The sequence below is a fragment of the Camellia sinensis genome, chromosome 1, assembly GCF_055761805.1.
Source record: "Camellia sinensis isolate YWXY chromosome 1, ASM5576180v1, whole genome shotgun sequence".
NCBI lineage: Eukaryota > Viridiplantae > Streptophyta > Magnoliopsida > Ericales > Theaceae > Camellia > Camellia sinensis.
Window position 1 is genome coordinate 138926435 of NC_138961.1, and position 22102 is coordinate 138948536.

At 31.6% G+C, this 22102-nt stretch overlaps 1 protein-coding gene across 1 annotated transcript; it reads right to left on the reverse strand.

Moving 5' to 3' along the window:
• Positions 1-5767: 5767 nt before the first annotated feature.
• On the reverse strand, positions 5768-21492 carry ILL3 (IAA-leucine-resistant (ILR1)-like 3). Its single transcript, XM_028237642.2, has 5 exons — positions 20932-21492; positions 20364-20489; positions 10394-10708; positions 9884-10012; positions 5768-6473 (listed from the first exon to the last, which is right to left on the reverse strand). The coding sequence occupies exons 1-5, from the start codon at positions 21280-21282 to the stop codon at positions 6093-6095; spliced, it is 1302 nt and encodes a 433-aa protein (XP_028093443.2). The 5' UTR covers positions 21283-21492; the 3' UTR covers positions 5768-6092.
• Between the last annotated feature and the right edge of the window lie 610 nt (positions 21493-22102).

Here is a 22102-nt window from a genome sequence, read left to right on the forward strand (position 1 = left end):
CCCCATTCCACTACTACAATGGTTTTGGTGCCTAAAAAACATATATCAAAAATAAATAAAGAATTGTCTTACTTGGTTGTATGGTTTTGCCCCCCACAGGTTCCGACCCAGAAAGTTAAAAAAAATACAATCCTAAAATTTAATTAAAATAGGGTAAATTACATTTACCTCCCTGAAGTTTCTGACAAATACAAGGACCTCCCCTGTGGTTTAAATAATTACAGTAACCTCCCCTACTTTACCTGACAATATCAAGATTTCCCTCTGTTGTGAAAATTCACTAAACGGTGTTACTTTTTTTCTTCAAAAATTACTTTGTTGCCCTTCCCTTTAAAAATATTAAAAAATATTTTCAGATTGGAGGATAGGTTTAGAGTGTTTGGAACAGTATTTTTGGATTTATTTTTTAAAAATATTAAAAAATGTTTTTTTAAAAAAAATATTTTTTTATTTTAAATATATAATTTTTATTTAAATATTTTATTTTATTTTGTAAATATTTTAATTTTTTAATTTTAATATTTTAAACTCAAAACACAATTTCACACTCAAATCGTAACCAAGCACATAACTCAAAACTCAATTCAAAAATTATTTTCAAACCTCATAACCAAACACATAACTCAACACTCCACACTACTTTCAAAACTCTACATTCAAATCGTAACCAAACGCATAACAAAAAAATAAAATATTTAAAAATATATTTATAAAATAAAATAAAATATTTAAAATAAAAATTATATATTTAAAATAAAAATTAAAATTTTAAAATTTTTTAATATTTAAAAAATATATTTAAAATATTAAAAAAATACAACACATAGATGTATGAAATATAATGCACATTAAAATAAATAAATAAATATTTAAAATATAAAATATTTACCCTAAAAAAATAAATTCAAAAAATTTCAAAATTTATAACCAAACAAATTTTTTTCTTTTCAAAACTTATAACTCAAAATACGACCTCACGCTCAAATCATGATTCTAAAAATAATTTTAAAAAATAAAATAAACTTTTTTTGAAATTTTTTTTCTTTTAAATAGAGTTTTTGAAAAAGTTTGGTTTTGAGTTTTGGAAAGAGTTTTGAGTTTTGAAAAAAGTTTTGAATTGAGTTTTAAGTTTGTGTTTGGTTATGAGTTTTGAAAATAATTTTTGAATTGAGTTTTGAATAAAAACATGTTCCGAAAAAAGATTTTTTAGGAACATGTTTGGTTTTCTTTTAGAATCACAATTCCAATTAGAAATTTTCAAAAAAAATTTCAAAACTCATAGAGTGTTAACCAAATACACAATTCCAATTAGAAAATTCAAAAATCTTTTCAAAACTCATAAAATCACAATTCCAATTAGAAATAATTTCTTGAATTTATTTTTTAGGGTAAATATTTTATATTTTAAATATTTATTTATTTATTTTAATGTGCATTATATTTCATACAACTATGTGTTATATTTTTTTTTTAATATTTTAAATATATTTTTTAAATATTAAAAAATTTTAAAATTTTTATTTTTATTTTAAATATATAGTTTTATTTTAAATTTTTTTTTTATTTTATAAATATATTTTTAAATATTTTAATTTTTTTGTTATGCGTTTGGTTACGATTTGAATGTAAAGTTTTGAAAGTAGTGTGGAGTGTCGACTTATGTGTTTGGTTATGAGGTTTGAAAATAATTTTTGAATTGAGTTTTGAGTTATATGTTTGGTTACGATTTGAGTGTGAAATTGTGTTTTGAGTTTAAAATATTAAAATTAAAATATTTACAAAATAAAATAAAATATTTAATAAAAATTATATATTTAAAATAAAAAATAAATTTTTTTTAAACATTTTTTAATATTTTAAAAAAATAAATCCAAAAATACTGTTTCAAACACTCCAAACCTATCCTCCAATCCAAAAATATTTTTTAATATTTTCAAGGGAAGGGCAATAAGGTAATTTCTTAAAGAAAAAGCAACACCGTTTAGTGATTTTTGACAGCAGGGGAGAATCTTGATATTGTCAAGTAAAGTAGGGGAGATTATTGTTATTATTCAAACTACAGGGGAGGTCCCTGTATTTGTCAGAAACTCAGGGGAGGTAAATGTAATTTAACCATTAAAATATAAATTATTTCTTATAATTTTAAAAATTATATTTCACCCGTTTATGTTTCTAATTGCATAACAAATTATCCATTTTATTAATAAAATATTAAGTCAATTAACAGTTTTTAATAATATCATAAATATATTTTAATTAATAATTCAGGTAATTTTATTGTTATACAAAAAGAATAGTTACGAATTTCATTTTTTGTTTTGTTAATTTTGTTAAATAAAATTTTTTAATAATGGAGTATGTAGAGACAATCCGTATTTTAAACACATCTTAAAAGATGTATTTGTTATTCATCAAAAAAAAAAAAAAAGGAAAAATTACCAAGTCTTTTTTGAAACATGTGTAGTCTATTTAGTCTCATAACCTTTTGTTGATACCCAAAAGTCCTATAACGTTATTCTTCTTCTCTGTCTCTCTTCTTCTCTACCTCTTTTGCTCTTTGTGATTTCCGGCAAATGTTGATGGATAATCATATCTTGCTTCTTCTCTTTCTCTTTCCAATATATAGTCACGGTGACCAACGACTACCATCGATTGGGATTCACCGGCAACCATCGACCGCCGACTCTTTACTTCACCCTCACCAACGGTAAAGAAAATATGTTTCCAATGAAGAAAATGAGTAGGTCTACTTAGATCTAATATAGATCTACATCATATCTGAGTATATATACATCAGATTTGGCTAGATCTAAACAAAAAATAGTTGCCGGAGTACAATCATCTCTCTATATCCGCCTTTCTCCTTCTATCTCTTTTTTTTTCCTACATTTTCTCTACTATACGCTTCTCTTTTTCTATTCTAATGGAGAAAATTTTCAAGTTCTGAACAAGTTGTTTTTGAGTTTTAGTTACAGGCGGTGAAAACTGTAAAATTTTGCAGTTTCAAATTTTTTTGGTGCTAGAATGAATCATGGTTTAAAATTGTAAAATTTTACAGTTTCAAATTTTTTTGGTGCTGGAATGAATCATAGTATAAAACTGTAAAATTTTGTAGTTTCATAACATTCTTTAGAACTGTAAAATTTTATAGTTTCATAACATGTTTTTCAGTTTGATTAATAAGGATAAATGCTTAATAGATTTTTGCTTTGAAACTGTAACATTTTACAATTTCAAAACTTATTTTTCAGTTTGATCAATATTGGAGATTATTTACTTAAACCTTACAAAAATTGAAAAATAGCATATGTTTTTCCCATTGTTACTGTTTTTTGTCGTTTCATTTTTTTTTTAAGTATATTAATATTTAGCACATTTTGCTATGTTTTTTCGCTCTAATTTCTCTATTTATTCTTTTTTTTTTTTTGCAATATTCTAGACATTCTGGTGAGTATCCAGTGACGTTCTTAACGTCCAGTGAACGTTTTGAACATTCCGGCGACTTCCATTAATGTTCTTAACACTCCAGTGAACTTCCGGCAATACTCCGGCGACTTCCCGGTGATGTTGAACATTCCAACGAATCTCCAGTGACCGTTTGACGGAAGTCCGCCGGTAGTAAAATGTAACAGTGTCTGTAAATTAAAAAAAAATAAAAAAATTTGGTAACAATTAAAAATGTATAGGACTAATTGGTGTAAGTGTTTTGTTTGAGAATTACATGGGTCTTGAACTTTATATATGGGACTTATTGGTAAGTTCCAAAAAAAAAAAAATTGTTGAGCTTAGCCCACTGGTAAATTTACAGACCAATTCAGCCTCATAATATTATACAAAATTCTTGTTTCAAACTCTACACTTCACCATGTTTTTCGCTACGTCATATTGCCCCTTAAAAAATCAATAAAAAAGTGATAATTCATTATTATTTAGATCAACAATTATCAATTTACAATACCACAAATATTTGCTCTAATAACACTAAAATAATTTAATTTCTCCCAAATGCAATGTAAAAGGATGTGTGGCATAGTAGTGTGTTAGTGCAACTAAAAACAAAGGAAAAAAATTTCCATATGCAATGTACACTATATACAATTTTAACACAAAAATACGTAAGTTAAAAACACAAATTCATTTATTTCTTCGTGACGTGGCAGATTGCAAGCTTTGGATCCGTTGTGCACCACGCGCATGGCTGGAGAGGATCCAGATCCATGTGTATCCTGCATATTGCACACGCATTAATGCATAGTTGCTCTCAATGCGCATTGAATGCACTGTTCAATAAATAAATACCATAGTTTGCGATTGCGATTCATTGCTTAAAGAAAGTCCTCTTAGTTTTTCAACAAGTTTGAAAGTTGATAATTAAAAAGTAAACTTTTAAAAACATATAATTTTTATTTTTATTTTTTTATTTTTTTTGTGTTGAGTTTCTTTCAAATTTAGAATATATATTCACTTTATTTTTTTTGAGTTTCTCTCAAGTTCAGAATATCAATATTTTTAAGTTTTAAGTAAAAAAATTCACTAAACACTTTGATACAAATTTTTAAATGAATAATTGTAAACAGCACCATAAACTACACTGAACAATTCATCTGTATCAAAATCTCAACTAATATTCAATATATAATTCAAACTATGGGGACAAAATGAAGCTTGCTCCGAACTGTGGGTCAGGTTTGTTTGGAGAACCATGGCTGTGGGTCAGGTTTGTTTGGAGAACCATGTCATTCGGATCCTTCCTCCCAAATAATATCTCCGAAAATTTTCTAAGTCTTCCACCTATGCGAGAGGGTTTTATCTGATTATATAATTGATTTTTGTGTAAGTAGAAGAACTAGATATAAAATGGGAGGATTAAGAACGTCCGGATTAAGAGGTTAAAAGATTGTAATTACACCATGTTGTGAATGTCTAGTATTCCAAACAAATATAAAATAGGATAAAAACCTATTAATCTTACTCTTAATACAAGGCCATTTCAAACGTATGATAAGGTATGTGATTTTAAGGAATCAGTAATCACGGGATTATTAATTCCTAGACTAGTAATTTCATGTAATCTAGTCCACCGAAACAAACATAAAGTACAAAATGCAATCTACTCAAAAAGGAAAAGAAAAGGCAAGTTGAACTACGTGGTGTGCTTCCAAAAAATGATACCTATCTGAGAGAGAAAGAGAGAGAGAACATGCCTTGTTTTCTGATATGGGAGTTCTTCATGGTCTATTGTTGGATCTTTTGACTCTACAATGCACATAGGAATGGGGTAGGGCTTGGGCAACAAAAGAGATAGAGATCCTGCTTTATGTAGTGCATGAATTTGTAATATCGATTTGAAGTTTCAAGATCTTGGTGCTAATGCAACGTACACATGGAATGGACATGGAAACAGGGTCCCAAAATATTTTCCTGTTCCTCAGTCACATGTGACATTTCAACACCATGGAATGGTCTCTCTACTAATGTTTGTAATGAGCCAAGTAATGGTGAAACTAAAAGTACATCATTCCCATCTGTCCCACCAAAAACATGGCAGCCATGTGTGAGTGAGTGTTCTTTCAAGTAAGCCTCAAAGAAAGAGGGTCAGAAAGAGGGTCCACAAGTGAGATTAGCAGCAATTCATTGTCCCCTACAATATTCTGAAACTCACATCATATTAGAATCCTTGAATGAACCTAATCAGGATGTTCATAGAATACTTCACAGACAACAGACTGGCCAGACATTAGACAACATCACAAACTGCTCAACGCACTTCTGTCAATAATTCACGATTATATAAATAAATAATTCAAAGAAATTACAAAGTTCATAATTAATAAGTCTAACACATGGAACCTATAAATACCCAGCACAAAATGAAAGGAGAAGGTACTCAACAATAACATTTAACAAAGCCCCGACTACGATGTGCAACCATCAAGTATGCATCAATATTAAAAGAAATTACAAATCACAATTCTACTAACATACACAACATTTGCATTTGTGTTGTATGCATTCCAAAGTGTTTGAGTAATAGTAATGTGGAACTATAAGAGATTACCCAGGTTGACCATCTAATTTTCCATATGAAACCTTTACAGCAAAACAGATTCTTGGTGGTCATTTAGATACATCTCAGCAAGAACAGTGTGTAATGCCGCCCCAATTGGAAGGACATCCTCATCAAGAAAAAAATGAGGAGAGTGTGGGGAGTGAACAGAACCGAGCTTTTCATTCCTTATTCCGATACTAAACATGACTCCAGGAATCATTTCCTGATAGAAGGCAAAGTCCTCACCTGCCATCACTTTGTTGCCCATCTTGACATTCTCAGGACCCAGCAAGAGTCCGCCAACCCTTTTCACATGCTGATGTAGGCCCTCGTCATTTACGCAAGCTGGATATGGTTGTTCCCCTTCCTTGTTTATCTCAATATGTGCTTTGCATCTATGTACTGCTGCCTGTCCTCTGATAACCTACGAGCTCCAGACACATAGGTGTGACTAATTTTAAACATGAATCAGCTGCTTAATCATTTGATGACTAATTGCACAAAATTGGAAACTTGGGTAAACAAAAACAAATTGAGGAACAACACAAACTGAATGCAAATGCGAAAACCAGCATTTTTCCTGCACTAATCTGAAGTAGATCATGTTTTCTTAAATTCCAATTATTTGAATGGGAGCCATAGAGGAGTTCCTCACAAAAATCCTGGAAAAGAATGTTGGCTATATATATGGCTTTAAGATTGTAGCTGTTATTTTGTGAGATTAGGGTTTTTGAACCTTGTGTTCTTTATTCTTTTTATTCTTCAAATTTTTTATCTTCTCTTTTGGATCAATTATTTTGTGATCAATTAAATAGTTGAATGGATTTCTTAATAGACGTTCTACATCAGAATCGCCCTTGCCAAATAAAATTCTCCATATTTTGCTTTAAAAGCAACATAAAATTCAATATTATTTATAAAACATGTTTTTAAGTGACACAATGATGATTAAAAACTATTACAAACATTCAACTCGTGGTAAACAAGGCAAGAACATACTTATAAATAATTTTTTTTAGGCGAATTAGACTACCAGTCCCTATAGTTTGAGACTCGTGTCACTTTGGTTCCTAAATTTTCAATTGTGACACATATGACTTTGAATTTTGAATCTTGTTCCAAATAAGGACAATTGAATATACCATTACTTAATTTCAATGGCAAAATTGTCAATTTGATAAAATATAAACTAATTTGACAAAAATGAATATCAAAAAAACATTTTTGAATTTTTAAAAATTATTTCTATCTACCAAAGATAAAATTATATAAAATTAATAAATCTTTTAGACATTTATTTATTTTTTTTACCAAATTAATTTTTATTATGCATTTAGATGATGATCATGTAATGAGTGTATGTTGAGATTTTAATGTGTAATTAATATATTTAATATATAAAATATTTTTAGTTTTGAATTTTTTTGATTTAATGGATTGGTTTAATAATAATATCAAAATTGTCGTCATATTTGACTTTTAAAAAACTAGAAACTAATTTAATGAAAATAAAAACAATCACCCATTATATGATCATCATCCAAACACATGCTAAAAATTAATTTGGTAAAATAAATAAATAAATAAATATCTAAAAGATTTATCAATTTTTCATAATTTTATCTTTAGTGGGCAGAAATAATTTTTTAAAATTCAAAAATATTTTTGACATTTATTTTTGTCAAAATAGTTTATATTTTACCAAATTAACAATTTTGCCCCTGAAATTAACTTCAATTGTCCTTATTTGAAACAAGATTTAAAATTCATAGTCAAATATGTCACAATTGAATAGTTGGGGATCAAAGTGACACAAGCCCCAAACTATAGGGACTGTTAGTATAATTTGCCTTTTTTTTTTTTAAAGCATTTGCTAGTGAAAGAATAAATAAATAAACTCAGGAGCTTGGTTTCTTATTGTTGCTACACCTTTGTCGATACCTAAAAAGCATGAACACGGGCATGCGACACGACACAGATACGATACGGACACGCCGACACGCTTAATTTCAAAAAAAAATGCAAAACACGACACGTAAGAGATACGCATGAAATATATAATTTTATATATTTATATGTTATATATATATGAATATATCATTCAAAGATGATAAAAAATGTAATATGACATTAATTCCTATAAATTTGTATGGTTTTTATTTTATTATGTATCTTAATTTGTTTTGTTTAAACTTATAATTAGTTTCACATGTGTCTAATTGATAAACACGTGTGTTTAAGAAATACACACGTGTGTCCTCCAAGTGTCCAAAGAGTGTCCGAGTCTTTAAAAAATATTAAAAAGTAGGACATGTTTTGAAGAGTATCGGACACATGTTTGGAAAATGTCCAAAGAGTATCGATGTCCGACACGGATACGTCACCTTCTTAGAAGTATCTGTGCTTCTTAGGTCGATACTCTCGACATTGTTACACCATGACTACAATCGGTTATTAATCTAGATTTTAGCCTATTTAACCCTCTTTCCAGGCCTAAACGCCTGCATCCATTGCTTCACAACAAAACCCCAAATGGCCTATCAATTCGACCAAAACACCTCTGTGTACTATATTAGACAAAGAATTGCTTGTGTTAGGTTTTATTTCTTGGCAATCCCGTTTGACAAAACTCCTTTGAGTTGTAATTTTATTCGCACTTTTATTTCAGTGAGACTATGAGTGTTTAGATGCGAATCCAACCCGAATTGTGTTTTTCAGAGAAGTTTGTGATGCTAATGCTTTCAAGATTGCCACTTCGCTGATTATGACGGGGATCGAGCTATCCGGTCAGCTCGCGGGGGTCCAGGGGGCAGTGCCCCTTGGCGGGTCCGGGGCAGCGCCACGGCGGGGTCGAGGGGCAGCGCCCCTGAAGCAAAATGCAAAAATGCATTCAAAATTGCCTGTCCGCTCGAGCGGACATACCCGCGCTCGAGCGGAGAATCCCTGGTTCCAGCAGTTTTGGTCGCCTGCAAAAGTACTGAGATGTGTGATTTCGCGGTCGAGCGAGCTTTCTGGCGCTCGAGCGGACCTCTGATATTTCGCGCATATTTTGCTGAAGCCCGCTCGAGCGGGCTGTTGGGCGCTCGAGCGGAGATCGCGGGACAGATTCTATAAATTCGCGTGTTGGGTCAGATTTTAGGATTACTTCTCCAGATCTTCTTTTTGGTTTCTAGAGTTTATATCTGGGGATACTTTGTGAGTTTTCTTTGATGTTTTATTGAGCATTCAACTCATGTTCTAAAGAGAGTACATCAAAGGTTGTGTTTTGTTCTACAAAAGAGAGTGTTGTTCTTCAGTTGTGTATTCTGAAGAATTCGAGCCTGAAGCTGTGGTGGAATCCAGAGTGGCTCATCAGAAAGACAATTCCGTGGTGAAGATGGGGTTGGAAGAGGCACATAGAGGTTGGTTCAATTAGGCGTTGTGGATTCGCTAGGTAATTGAGAGTATACCTGTGTAATTCCTTTAAATCTTCTTAGTGGATTGTTCTTGTGGCTGTTGCCCGTGGTTTTTTTATCACAGTTGGAGGTGTCCAATTGTGGTTTTTTCCACGTTAAATCGCTGTGTTTCTTTGTCTTGATTGTTTGATTGGGATTGTTATATTCTGCTTAAAATTGATACATAATCACAAATCAACATCTAGGGGATTTCTAGATTTTTCAGCTTGGAACTTTCTTGGACAAAAAACATGCAAGGTTTTACCTACTATTAATTGAAAATTAACATAATATATACCATTATCCATTCAGTGAAAGCCAAAATCATATTCCAAAAACAAAATTTAAAAAGAAAAAATTTAAAAAAAAGCCAAAATCAAGGTTGATGAATAGTGGATACCTCTTTTACTCTCTGCTGGAGTTGGTGCAAGCCTTCGGTTGTAAGACTCCTTAAAGTGCCCCCTAACTCAACATATGATGGAATTATATTATATGCTGTTCCACCTCTGACATAAGTAACAGATAGTACCTTCAGCAAAAGCGCAAGTATCAGCAGTAAATCAGTTTATTATTCGAATGCTTAATTTCTCTCAACAAACTAAATATGTAAATAAACTTTTTTTTGGAAGTTGTTAATTAGTATGGCCAATAAAATATGTTACAGTTATTTGGGATCAGTGTTCTTCATGAAGTAATATTGTTGTAGTTTTGAGTGAATTGCTTCAAAATGAAAACAAAAAGTATATAGGTGAATGAAATGATTGTATACAGGTTCTTTCAAAGTGATAAAATGCAATCATTTTTCCTCGTGATAGGTCAAGAGACTCTGGACCCTTGAATATGATAAAGTAAGACTGAAACCACAAGATTAGATAATAAATATAAAAAAAAATAGATGACAGAGACGCACTTGACTTTGGAGGGGATCTACTTCTCTCGAGATGAGCTGTTGCAATGCCAAAATTGTAAATGATGCAGCGAGTATTGGATCCACACTAGTGTGCGGTTCTGCAGCGGGCCCACCTTTTCCTTCTATTCTTGCTTCAAAGAAGGATACCGCAGCTAGAACAGGTCCAGAAATGGTTGCTATGCTTCCTGTGGGCCTTGTACAGTCAGTGTGCATCCCAAATATTGCTTCAGCATCACCAAGAGCACCTTCCTTTATCATGTGAGATGCACCCGCACCTCCCTCCTCAGCTGGTTGGAAAAGAAGTCTCACAGTTCCCTTTTAGATAAGATTGGTACCTCAAAGTCAACAAATTAAATGAGAATAAAGATTGAAATGGGGAGAGAGAGAGAGAGAGAAGCATAAGATAATATTAGATGATTCATCCATTCAAGCCAATTATCCACCATTCATTTAAGAGCAGTACAACAATACACAAGAACGACATGATCGCCTTTCAAAATTAGATGGAATCCAAAAGTTGATCAAGATTGAATATCCACCCAAACAAGAAATAAACTAAAATGGAAACTTTTATCCTATGTAATCACTTAGCGAACTGACAGTTATGTCTGACTATTTAAGCAATCATTTAAGGATAAACTTCTCAAATTTCAGCACTAGCAAGGAACCAAACTCTAAACACAGCTAATTCTAATTTTTTTTTTTCTTCTGGAAAACTCAGAAGGCATTATGATGACCTGAGAAAACACTTTATAAATTTAGACAGTAGCCATCTCTGTTATCAGAATCTTACGATTCGTGATTCGATTCACGATTCAATACGCAATTTTTGCAAAATCGATACGAATCTATGAGTGAATCTATTTTGGAAGTGAGTCTCTAGTGAATCGCACGATTCACAATCGATTCACGATTCAATTCACTTTTTACGATTCATGTAATTTTTAAAATTATTGTGTTCGACAAATTTTCGACTCATTTTTTTTTCATCTTTTTTGTGAAAATGACATAATACAACTTCTAATAGCATTTAATACCAAAATAACCAACATATATATATATATATGATTTGTTATTATTTTAGTGATTATGAAGTTTTTTATAAGATCCAATCAGATTCAGTCAGACCTAACATATTTTTAACCTTTCTTCTCATTTTTTTCCCCTTCAAAAAATTGTAATATATCTTCTAAAGATGTTTAAGATTAAAGTTACACTATGAATTATCTATTACTATTTTATTAAATTGAATATTACATGTGTAAGGTCAGCTATACCTTTTAAAATGTTTTAGGCTTTAAAATAAAATATCCTAAATAACTCTTTCTTATTATTTGCTCACTCTTACTTAGAAAAGTATATAGGCTTATTGTCCAAATATCAATATCGTTGTTAACTATTGTTACTTTAGAAATTAATAGTTTGTCTATTTGGTTATTATCTTTATTAAGAATGGTTGATAAAAAAATATCTAAAAAAAAAAAAAGAGGTAAGATGGTGATTTTATATAGGAACCTTTGTTAACTTCTTACCTATTAAATTATGTGATTATCATTCAAAATAACATTTTTGTTGATTTAAGTCTAAATATTTTATATTCATAAGATATATTTAGCATCTAAATGTGTAGATATATGTTTTTAAGTAATTTAGAAAAAGTGTCCGAATCTTTACGATTCACGATTCAATTCGATTCGATTTGCGATTCGATACGAAGCCATTTCGATTCACGATACGAATCTCGATTTGACAACTATGATAGCCATTGAATTCTAAATTAGAGAAATATTAAAAGTTTGCAGTATTTCTGGATTGAAAAGTTAGAATCGGTTACAGCAAATCTGATGCTTAAAATAATGACCTATCAACAGTACAATCAGTGTTGTACATCCCACAATGTTATGCATGCACCTTGTTCCTTGCTCTGTTTACCAACTACAATCAATGTTGTACATCCCAAAACGTTATGCAGAACGTTATGCGTGCACCTTCTTCCTTGCTCTGTTTACCAACTAAAGAAACGGAAGACTCAGCATGAAGAGGCAACAACAGGGATTTGTAATGTTGGACTTGTTTTGAAACAATTCAAAAAGAAACTTTTTACAAGTGTGCTCATGTAACAATAACAAAAGAATGAAGTAGGAAAGTGTTCCAATAACTGCATTTTTTTAATGTTGGTAGTATTTTAATCAGGGGATTTTTATGCCACACAAAATATTGCTGAAAATGATTTTACATCTTCCATTTGATGTCTTTCTATCACTCATTAGTTCATACACAGACAATCTAACACAGAATAAAAAATAGACATCATCTTAGGCAGGCAACCAAATAAAATATTTAGTCAAACTGATGTAGGACAAGATTTTAAGGCTTTTTGTATTTTTAGTTTTAATATTTTTGATAAATTATTTTATTAGGAATCTTGTAATTTAGTATAAATAATTTAGAATTATTAGGTTTCTTAATTTTATTATTTTAGAATTAGATTTTGACTAGGATTTTAAATAGTTAAGATTCTAGTTTCCTATTCTCTTAGGTCTCCTAATTTATGTTGATTTAAGTTTCCTAGTTTATTTTAGATAGTTTATTTTAGAATTATTTTTCCTACAAGTATTAGATTTAGTTTATTATAAATAGCTATGTAAGCCTCATGACAAAGACAACTTTTATACAACTTTTATTCATTCATTTAATAATATTTTTAAGAGTTTTCTTCTATCTTCCTTGTGGATTCAAGAATTCTCGTCTACTAAAACGATATCTAGTCTCGCGTGATTTATTCCGCTGCGTCAAGTGGTATCAGAGCATGGATTCGCCTAGCTCAATTACACAAGACAATGGAGCACACACAATCCCTATTGACGTTGATCGTAGGGTGGAAGCCATATGGGATGCGATTGAGGAACATCGACTAGAGGTGCACGAACTTCGCAATGAGATTTGTAATCTACTTGCCGATTTGGGACTAATCGTCAACCAGAGGCAACCAACAGTTGACAGTAATTGCGCCGGATGATTCACCCAAGGCCAACATGTTAGTTTACGTTATTTTGCAGAAATTTCATATTTTAACGGTTCAAGTAAGTTTCAAAAAGAAGATTTTCTTGATTGGTTGCTTGATCTTGAAAATTTCTTTGAAATCATAAAGATTCCTCATGAAAAGAAGGTTATATTTGCATCCTACAAACTTGATAAAATTGCATTGAAGTGGTGGAATGGATTACAAGATTATCGAGTTTGCAAAGGTGAAGACAAATTTCATTCATGGGTTAACAATGAAAAAGTTTTTGGCAACAAAATTTTACTTTCATGATCATGAAGATATATTGTCATATACAAATCAAGATCCTTCCATGGAGTGGGGAAAAAATTGTCATGAAATTGTAGTTGCAAAAGAAAAGAATTCGCATCCAAATATTATTTGTGGTGAGATTGTTTGTAAAACTAATGAAAAAGATATAAAGTTTTGTTCGAGTGTTGATAATGCATCAACACATGGTAATTTGAATATTGAGGAGAAAGTTTTACAAACAAATCATAAAAATATTGAAGAAGAAGGAGATCTGATTGAGTCCAGTAACAAAAAAAAAACAGGAGAAGAGATAATACAACCGTTGTGTGCAGCAAAGAAATTGGTTGATACTACATTTGATAGTCCAAGGTTAATAATTGAAGGATCAATTGAATCTGAGATGGTGCAACATCAAGAGAGCATGCAAGTTCTACACAAAGTAAATTTGGTTGATTTTCTTAGTGTAGAGCAATTTAATTTGATTTTCAATGCTTGTCTAATTAATTTTGTCAACCAGTTGAAGCATATAGAGAAGAACCTTCAAAAAGAAAACTTTCCTATGGCACTGCTTGGTACAGCTTATTTCAGCTTTCAGCTTAATTTAAGCTATTTTGATGTTTTTGGTTTAGCTTAACAATACAGCTTATAGCTTTTTGTAAGTCAGAAATCAACTTATTCTTTGAGTGGAGCAGGAGAAGCTTAATTTATAAGTCAGAAATCAGCTTATGTTCATAGTTATAAGCTATAAGCTGTTAAAGTATAAGCTATAAGCACTTTCCCACAGCTCTACCAAACAGGGCCTATATACAACTTTTGGAAGAGGGGCAAGCAACTGAAAAATTCAAAATATCTGTTTATTTGGCATGGAAGATGGCAGATCTCTAATATGAACTCGAGGGCGAGTTCTTTCAAAGAAGAGGACACTGATGTAGGATAAGATTTTAAGGCTTTTTGTATTTTTAGTTTTAATATTTTTGATAAATTATTTTATTAGGAATCTTGTAATTTAGTATAAATAATTTAGAATTATTAGGTTTCTTAATTTTATTATTTTAGAATTAGATTTTGACTAGGATTTTAAATAGTTAAGAATTCTAGTTTCCTATTCTCTTAGGTCTCCTAATTTATGTTGATTTAAGTTTCCTAGTTTATTTTAGAATTACTTTTCCTACAAGTATTAGATTTAGTTTATTATAAATAGCTATGTAAGCCTCATGGCAAAGACAACTTTTATACAACTTTTATTCATTCATTCAATAATATTTTTAAGAGCTTTCTTCTATCTTCCTTGTGGATTCAAGGTTGTTCTTGTGATTCAAGAATTCTCGTCTACTAGAACGATATCTAGTCTCGCGTGATTTATTCTGCTGCGTCACAAATCTTCACAAAAAATAAAATCAAATAAAGCATCCATTTGGCCAACTCCAAACAGATCTGATAAAGTCTGTGGAGTTTAACTCGAGTTTACTTGCCTTAACTTGAGTTTACTTCCCTTTCTTGACATGCTAGTGAGGGCACATATTCACAACTACTTCAAACCATGGAAATCAACCATGAGTTAAGTTTCCAAAATAAAGATAGACTACCTTCACAGTTACGCAACCATTAAAACACAACATTCAATTATGCTAGTTAAACGCAATTGTGTGCAGACAGTTTGCACATAATTCAGGTAGAACTTGCATAATAACACAGTGAACCCAAGGTTACGCAGTTTAAGCATTCGGATAGCGTGACTCAAACACTCCTACTACCACAGATACAGACATGCAATGATACTATTCTTGCAGCAGTTTGCTCACATCAATATGCAAATCTGCATTAATTCAAGAGATCATAATGTGAAGGGGAGGAATGCACTACACAAATGATTAATTGCTTGATCTGACAAGTCTAGATTACAAAACTAGCTATAGAAGAATGTTATATTGTTCATGGTACTTTTGTAATAGGCAACATGAGCAATCCAGAAAATTTCTTTGGCATAATGAGCCAACACCATTGTGAGTGCAGAGTCATTCTGGCTTCAAAAGTCATATATTCTATCATGAAGTTTTTGATTGTTTAAGATGATTGAGAATTAGCTGAATAGTGTAGGCACATGCAGAAGCAGAGCCAAGACTTTGGTTGAAAGGGGAGAATTTGAAGGCTAATTATTGTGTCCGATTGATTTGGGACACAGTTTAGTTTGATTTGGTTTGATTTGGTAAAATAATTAAATACTAATATTTCAAAATTAGTAAATAAAAATGAAAAATACCAATAAAATACACATAATAAAACGAAATGTTTTATTACATTTATTTGCGAACAAATGAGAGTCAATCTATGTCCATATTCTACTAAATGATGTGTTGTGTTTATTGGAAGAAGAATGGAAAACATTTAGGGGGCACATAATAATTTTGAGGAAAAAATTGGACAGAATTTTCAAACCATAGGCATAAAATATAATTTTGGGTTAATTACACTTTTCACCCTTATAGTTTGACCCAAATTTCATTTTAGTCCCTATAGTTTCAATTTAAACAATTTGGTCCCTACACTTCAAGTCTAGTTTCAATTTAGTTCTTCTTTCTAAACTCGATGTTAAATTTAACAATTTTACGACACTCGTCAATTTTCTGAAGTTTCAATTTGGTTCTTCCATCTAAATTGGAGATTAAAATTAACAATTTTAGAATACTTGTCAATTTTCTAAGATATACACATAAGCAAAATTAACAAAAATTTAGACAGAATGACCAAATTGAAACTAGACTCAAAGTGTAAGAATTAAATTGTTCAAATTGAAACTATAGGGACTAAAGTGAAATTTGAGTCAAACTACAAGAGTGAAAATTGTAATTAACCCTATACTTTTTAAAAAGTTGAGGGGCTCGTGCCCTTCATAGACTTATAGTGGCTCCGCTACTAGGTACATGAGTCCATTGTCCATCTGGCCTATTCACATCATCATCACGTCAGGCCTTACCAAAATAAGATAGCTCCACAAAACAACATGTTAAGCAAACAAGGCATCGCCACATGCCCAACCTAGAGCCAAGAACACTAGAGGCAACCCCAACAAGCACACGCATTCCCATCTCCATGCTATGACCTAGTTGGGACTTGCCTCAAATCAATTGAGAACAACTAATCCTCCCAACTTACAAGACCTCCTAAGGCACCTGTTAGGTCCCTTGTGTTGTCAATTTCGTGAACAAGCACGTTTGAGTTGTAAAAATTGTTAAGCCTTTGTTTATTCTTGGACCACTCGAGCAATGAAGTGGTGGCTCGAGCGATGTTCAAACTTGTTCCAAAAATACTGGAAGGATTCATTCTTCGCTCAAGCGATCTTTCTATTGCTCGAGCGAAGGCACTTATTGTTCCACCGCCTCTTGGACATACCGCTTGAAAAATCATTTCTACACTCAAGCAGTCTTCGCGACCCTGTTCCATATAAAGCTGCGAAAGATGCAAATTTTAGGATTACGGCTTCTAGATCTGAAACAAGAGACTTGTGGGCGTTCATGTTTACATCTGGAGGGCCTAGTTAGTGTTTTCCCTTGATAACTTTGTGAGTTTGTCGCCTCAAATGGATTAAACTGCATATATCAAGGGATTGGTCACGATTTAATTTCAACAAGGCGTTTCATCGGTGAATTCCAAAGATTTTGGGCTTGGAAGCTTTGAAAGAGTTCAAAGTTGCTCAGTATTGTGGACTCAACTTGGGTTTTGTGGATTCAACACTTGATCAATTCCAAGACAAAGATATGGATGGAAGAGACACAAGGAATAGGAGTCAATTCATGAGTAAGTGAGGGGTAATTGCTTGCACTCTTATGTAATTTTATTATCTTCATAGTGGATTTTTTAGTGACATTTAGCCCATTGTTTTTTATCACAATTTGAGGTGCTCCAATTGTGATTTTTTCCACGTTAAAATCTTTATGTTTGATTTATCAATCGTGAAACAACAAGCTAAATCACTTTCGTACGGGCAAGATGATTTAGATTGTTTGTTTTTATGTGTTTAGGAACTGTAGTAATTGAATCTATTTTGGATCACGAATCACAAAAGTTTTTCAATTGGTACAAGGCTCTTATACTAACTTGGACTCATTAAAAGACCTAGGGCTAGTATCTTGGTCATGGGACGCACTCGAGTGACCCATGACCCTAACTTGGGATTACAGGGTTTTGTGACTTGATGGGTTCATTGAGGTGGCTCATCCCATCCTCCCTTGAGGGCTTGCGCCTCGATCAATCTTAGAAAGAGAGAGAGAAATAGAGGATTCACCATGGACATCCCAATGCTATAATGAACAACACATGCAGAGTCGTACATATTTTAGCCATTGTAGCCTCTATAGGTACTCAAGCACTTGATGCAACTACTAGACATGGCTTCTGCATTTGATTTCCAGCCAAAAGTGAGCAATCTGCTATGAAGCATGGATACATATACAAGATACAGATATAATACAATACAGATATGGCGATATAATAAAATCTTTAAAAAATTAGGATACAGGTACGGCCATGATATGTTAAAAAATAAATTTAGACTTGGTTTGGCATAACTTAAAAAAGTCAAAAAGTCACTATCCTATTTAAGTCACATCATCTTATTTAAGTCAAAAAAATCATGTAGCCGACCCCATTTGATGGAACTTAAGGCTTGGTTTGGTTTGGTTTGGTTTGGTTATCTTATTTAAGTCACATCACCTGTCTACCACATCATTTCAAACCCAACTCATACCCAACCCATATTTCATAAAAAATCAAAAAGTGCACTTATTTAGTTTATCCCAAACAACCCCTTAATGATTTTTACTATTATATTATACATGAGGTCAAAGAATAGTGAGAGATCATTCATTAGGAATTAGATATTAGTTTAAGAGCCAATAATCTATTTACTTTTTTTTCTTTAGTGGATTAGTTAATTTGATAAAAAAAAAAAAAAAAAAAAAAAATTAGGAAGGGAAAATTACATATAAAAAATATAAAAAATAAACTTAGAATTTGACAATTGCAACAAAATAAATCCTGAATTTTTAATTTTATCAATTTAAACTCTAATCTCTTGATTTTTTTTAATCTAAACCATCTGCATATTTTCGTTAAATAAAACTGATGAAAAAACTGATATTTTAGTCATTAAAGTCAACAAAAATTGGTATTTTAGACATATATACCTACATTGAGTTTAATGACTAAAATATTCTTTTTCCGTCGGTTTTACTTAATGAAAATAAGGAGTTGTTTAAATTGAAAACAAATCAAAAGACAAGGATTTAAATTGAAGAAAGAAAAAAAAAATAGGGTTTATTTTGTTACAAAGGTCAAACCCTAGAGTTTTTTTGTTTTGTAATTCTCCCAAATGAAAAGTGGAAAACTATTTTAATCTCACTATTGAAAAGCTATTTTTGTATTGATTCTAATACTATGCAAAAATTATTACAATTTCGATTTCATAATAGTTTGGATATGTGAGTTAGAGTGTCTAAAAAGTATCCAATACTTATCAAAACTTCTCAAAATTAATATCAAGTATCAAATGCGTTTAGGAAGTATTGGATATGTATCAACAAGTATCCGATACAAGTACAATACGGATACAACTCCCTTTTAGAATTAGGGAGGGGGAAGAACATATTTGGGAGGGGCCATACGTAGTAATCTCAAAATTTGAGGGGACATAGCGTGCTAGTGCAATTTTCAAAAATTTGGGGGGACGCAAGCACCCTTGGTCTACACTTAAATCTGCCACTAATTTATACCATCATCCACACAAAGTTTCACTAGTGGCACTTAGTACACATGTAGAAAGTAGAAATATTCTCGTGCCTAGGGAAATCAATCAACACATTGCAGTTTGGAACTAAGAATGTACAATAGAACAGCATGACTTATAAAACTATTATGCTCTATTTGGGTCACTGGAATGAAGTAGAATGGAATGATCATTCAATCATAATGACCATTTTCCGCATTTGGTTCACTAAAAAAATTGTGAAAAATGTACTACATATGAAATCATCATTTATCATTGTAAGAAAATAGTCATCCCCAAGGATGCCAAGGAGTGGCCATTCCATTCCATCTATTTCATTCCAGTGAACAAACACTAGATTAGCTTAATTTGATTTAAGAATACAAAAAAACTGGTGATTGAAGGAAGTTGGTTTTTGAGGCAATTTGTGTGATGATTAGAATCAAAACTGAGGGAAATGTTATGACTTTTAAATCACTACAACTGCTAGTAGTCCAACCAATCAGTGTTTTACCACTACATTTAGAAATCATTTTGTCAATTTTTGGAGTTTTAAGCTTAATTTCTTTTCTCCGTGAGGGAATTGAATTTCATCTGGATGATCCATTTGTAAGATCAAGGATAGAACAAACACCAGATTGTTATGAAGACAAACTTAAAAAATTTGAGTTCAAGAATAGAGAAACTATAATCTGCAAACAAATTAGCATCAAGAACTTTATAGATTTGCAAACAATAAATATAATTAGCATAGTGTTTTGATTGCGAATGCCAGAACTTTACTGATTGACATTTAAGTATAACTAGCGTAGTGTTTTGATTTTTGAAGCATCAAGATATGAATTAGTCAACAGGATATTGACCTAATTCAAGAATTGACAGCATCACATTGTTTGTTGCAATTTAAAACTCACTTTAAGATTATCTTTCCTTTCGTTGAGCAACTTAGCAGCACCGAGCAGCATTGTTGTATGCGCATCATGTCCACATCCATGCATTTTCCCATCTATTTTGCTCTTATGCTCCCACTCAACCAACTCCTATAAATATTCAAAAGCAGAATGACAAGAATGTTAAATCACCAATTGTTCAAAAGCTTAAACTGTTAGAAAATGGGACTAAGTACGAATATCAAGCTATCCAACACCCTCCCTCGCGTGCAAGACAGGATTGTATATGGAGATGCAAACATCTATACATAGAGAGAGAAAAAATAATACAAATGACAGAAGAAAGAATGTAAACCAGACTAAATGCAAACAAAGGGATTTAAACCCAAAACCTAGACAATGAAAACAAAGAGACTTAAACCCAAAACCTCCCCAACCTGAGCTCTAATATCATATTAAATCACCAACTGTCCCAAAAGAAATACATAAATAAATAAGGATAATATCAAGCAATCCAACAAGGAAAACTATTGAAACATACATTCCTGAATATATAAGAGGAAATTGGGGGTGAACTGGGACTGCAAATTACCTGCAAAGGAAGGGCATCCATGTCGGCACGAAGAGCCACAACAGGGCGAGAAGCAGAGCCAATTTGGGCAACCAAACCGGTTTTGGCAAGTGGGTAAGTGTAAGAGATGCCAAGTCTATCGAGTTCTTTACGAATGAGAGCACTGGTGTTGTGTTCTTCGAATCGGAGTTCTGGGTTTTCATGGATTTTCCTTCTTATTGAAACTAACCAGTCTCTATCTTTTTCGGCTGAGCTCAGAATTGATCTCGCGTAGTTCTGGTCATAGCTTCCCTGAATTGCAGAGAGTGCAGTGACCCAGAAAAGCAAAAGCCAAAAAATGGTCACAAAATAAGCCATGAAAGAAACACCCATATGTTTCACAAATCAAAAGTGAAAAAAAAACTAAACTGGGGAAGAAAAACCAGTGATTCGTTTCAAGAAGTATTTTGGTTAATTGTTGTATTAAAAAATGAGTTTGAAATATTTGAATGAGAAATGACCAAATTGTTCTTATCTTGGGAAGATTGTGTGTTGGGTTGTTTTTTTTATTTTTTTCGCAAAAAGATAAATTTTTTGTAAAATTAAAAAAACATATATTCAAATAAAATATCAAATCTAATTTTATAATTATTTTATTTTTTCTCTTACAAACATCACATCCAATCATAAAAAAATTTAACTATCTTTGTAAATATAAAAAAAAAAATTTAATAATACCTTACCACTAAAAAAATTTATATAAAAATTCACTTCAACACCTATAAAATCTCATTTTCTCAAGTAATAAAGTCCTGACGTGGAGGGGGCAAAATTGTCACTTAACCACCTGTACTGACAGTCTATGAAACACGTGATACTCACTTTCATCCCATTTAAGCTGTTGACTTCTTTCTTATTTGAGAGCCACTAACCTATTTACCCAAACGCAATCTCTAAGGATTGTTTGGGAAGATGAGTTTCACGTTAAAATAACTTTAAATTAAAAAAAAATTCAAAAATCTCCTAAACCAAACCTTTATATTAAAATATATATATATATATAGTTGAAACCGTGGACAGTGTCACATTGGCAAGTTGTTCCATCAATTGGTAAATCAATTTTGAAAAAATGTGATCTTAGAGATAAGTTTATTATTTTAACTTCAAATATCATTTCAATACATTTTTCAATACAACAATTCAAATAAAAATT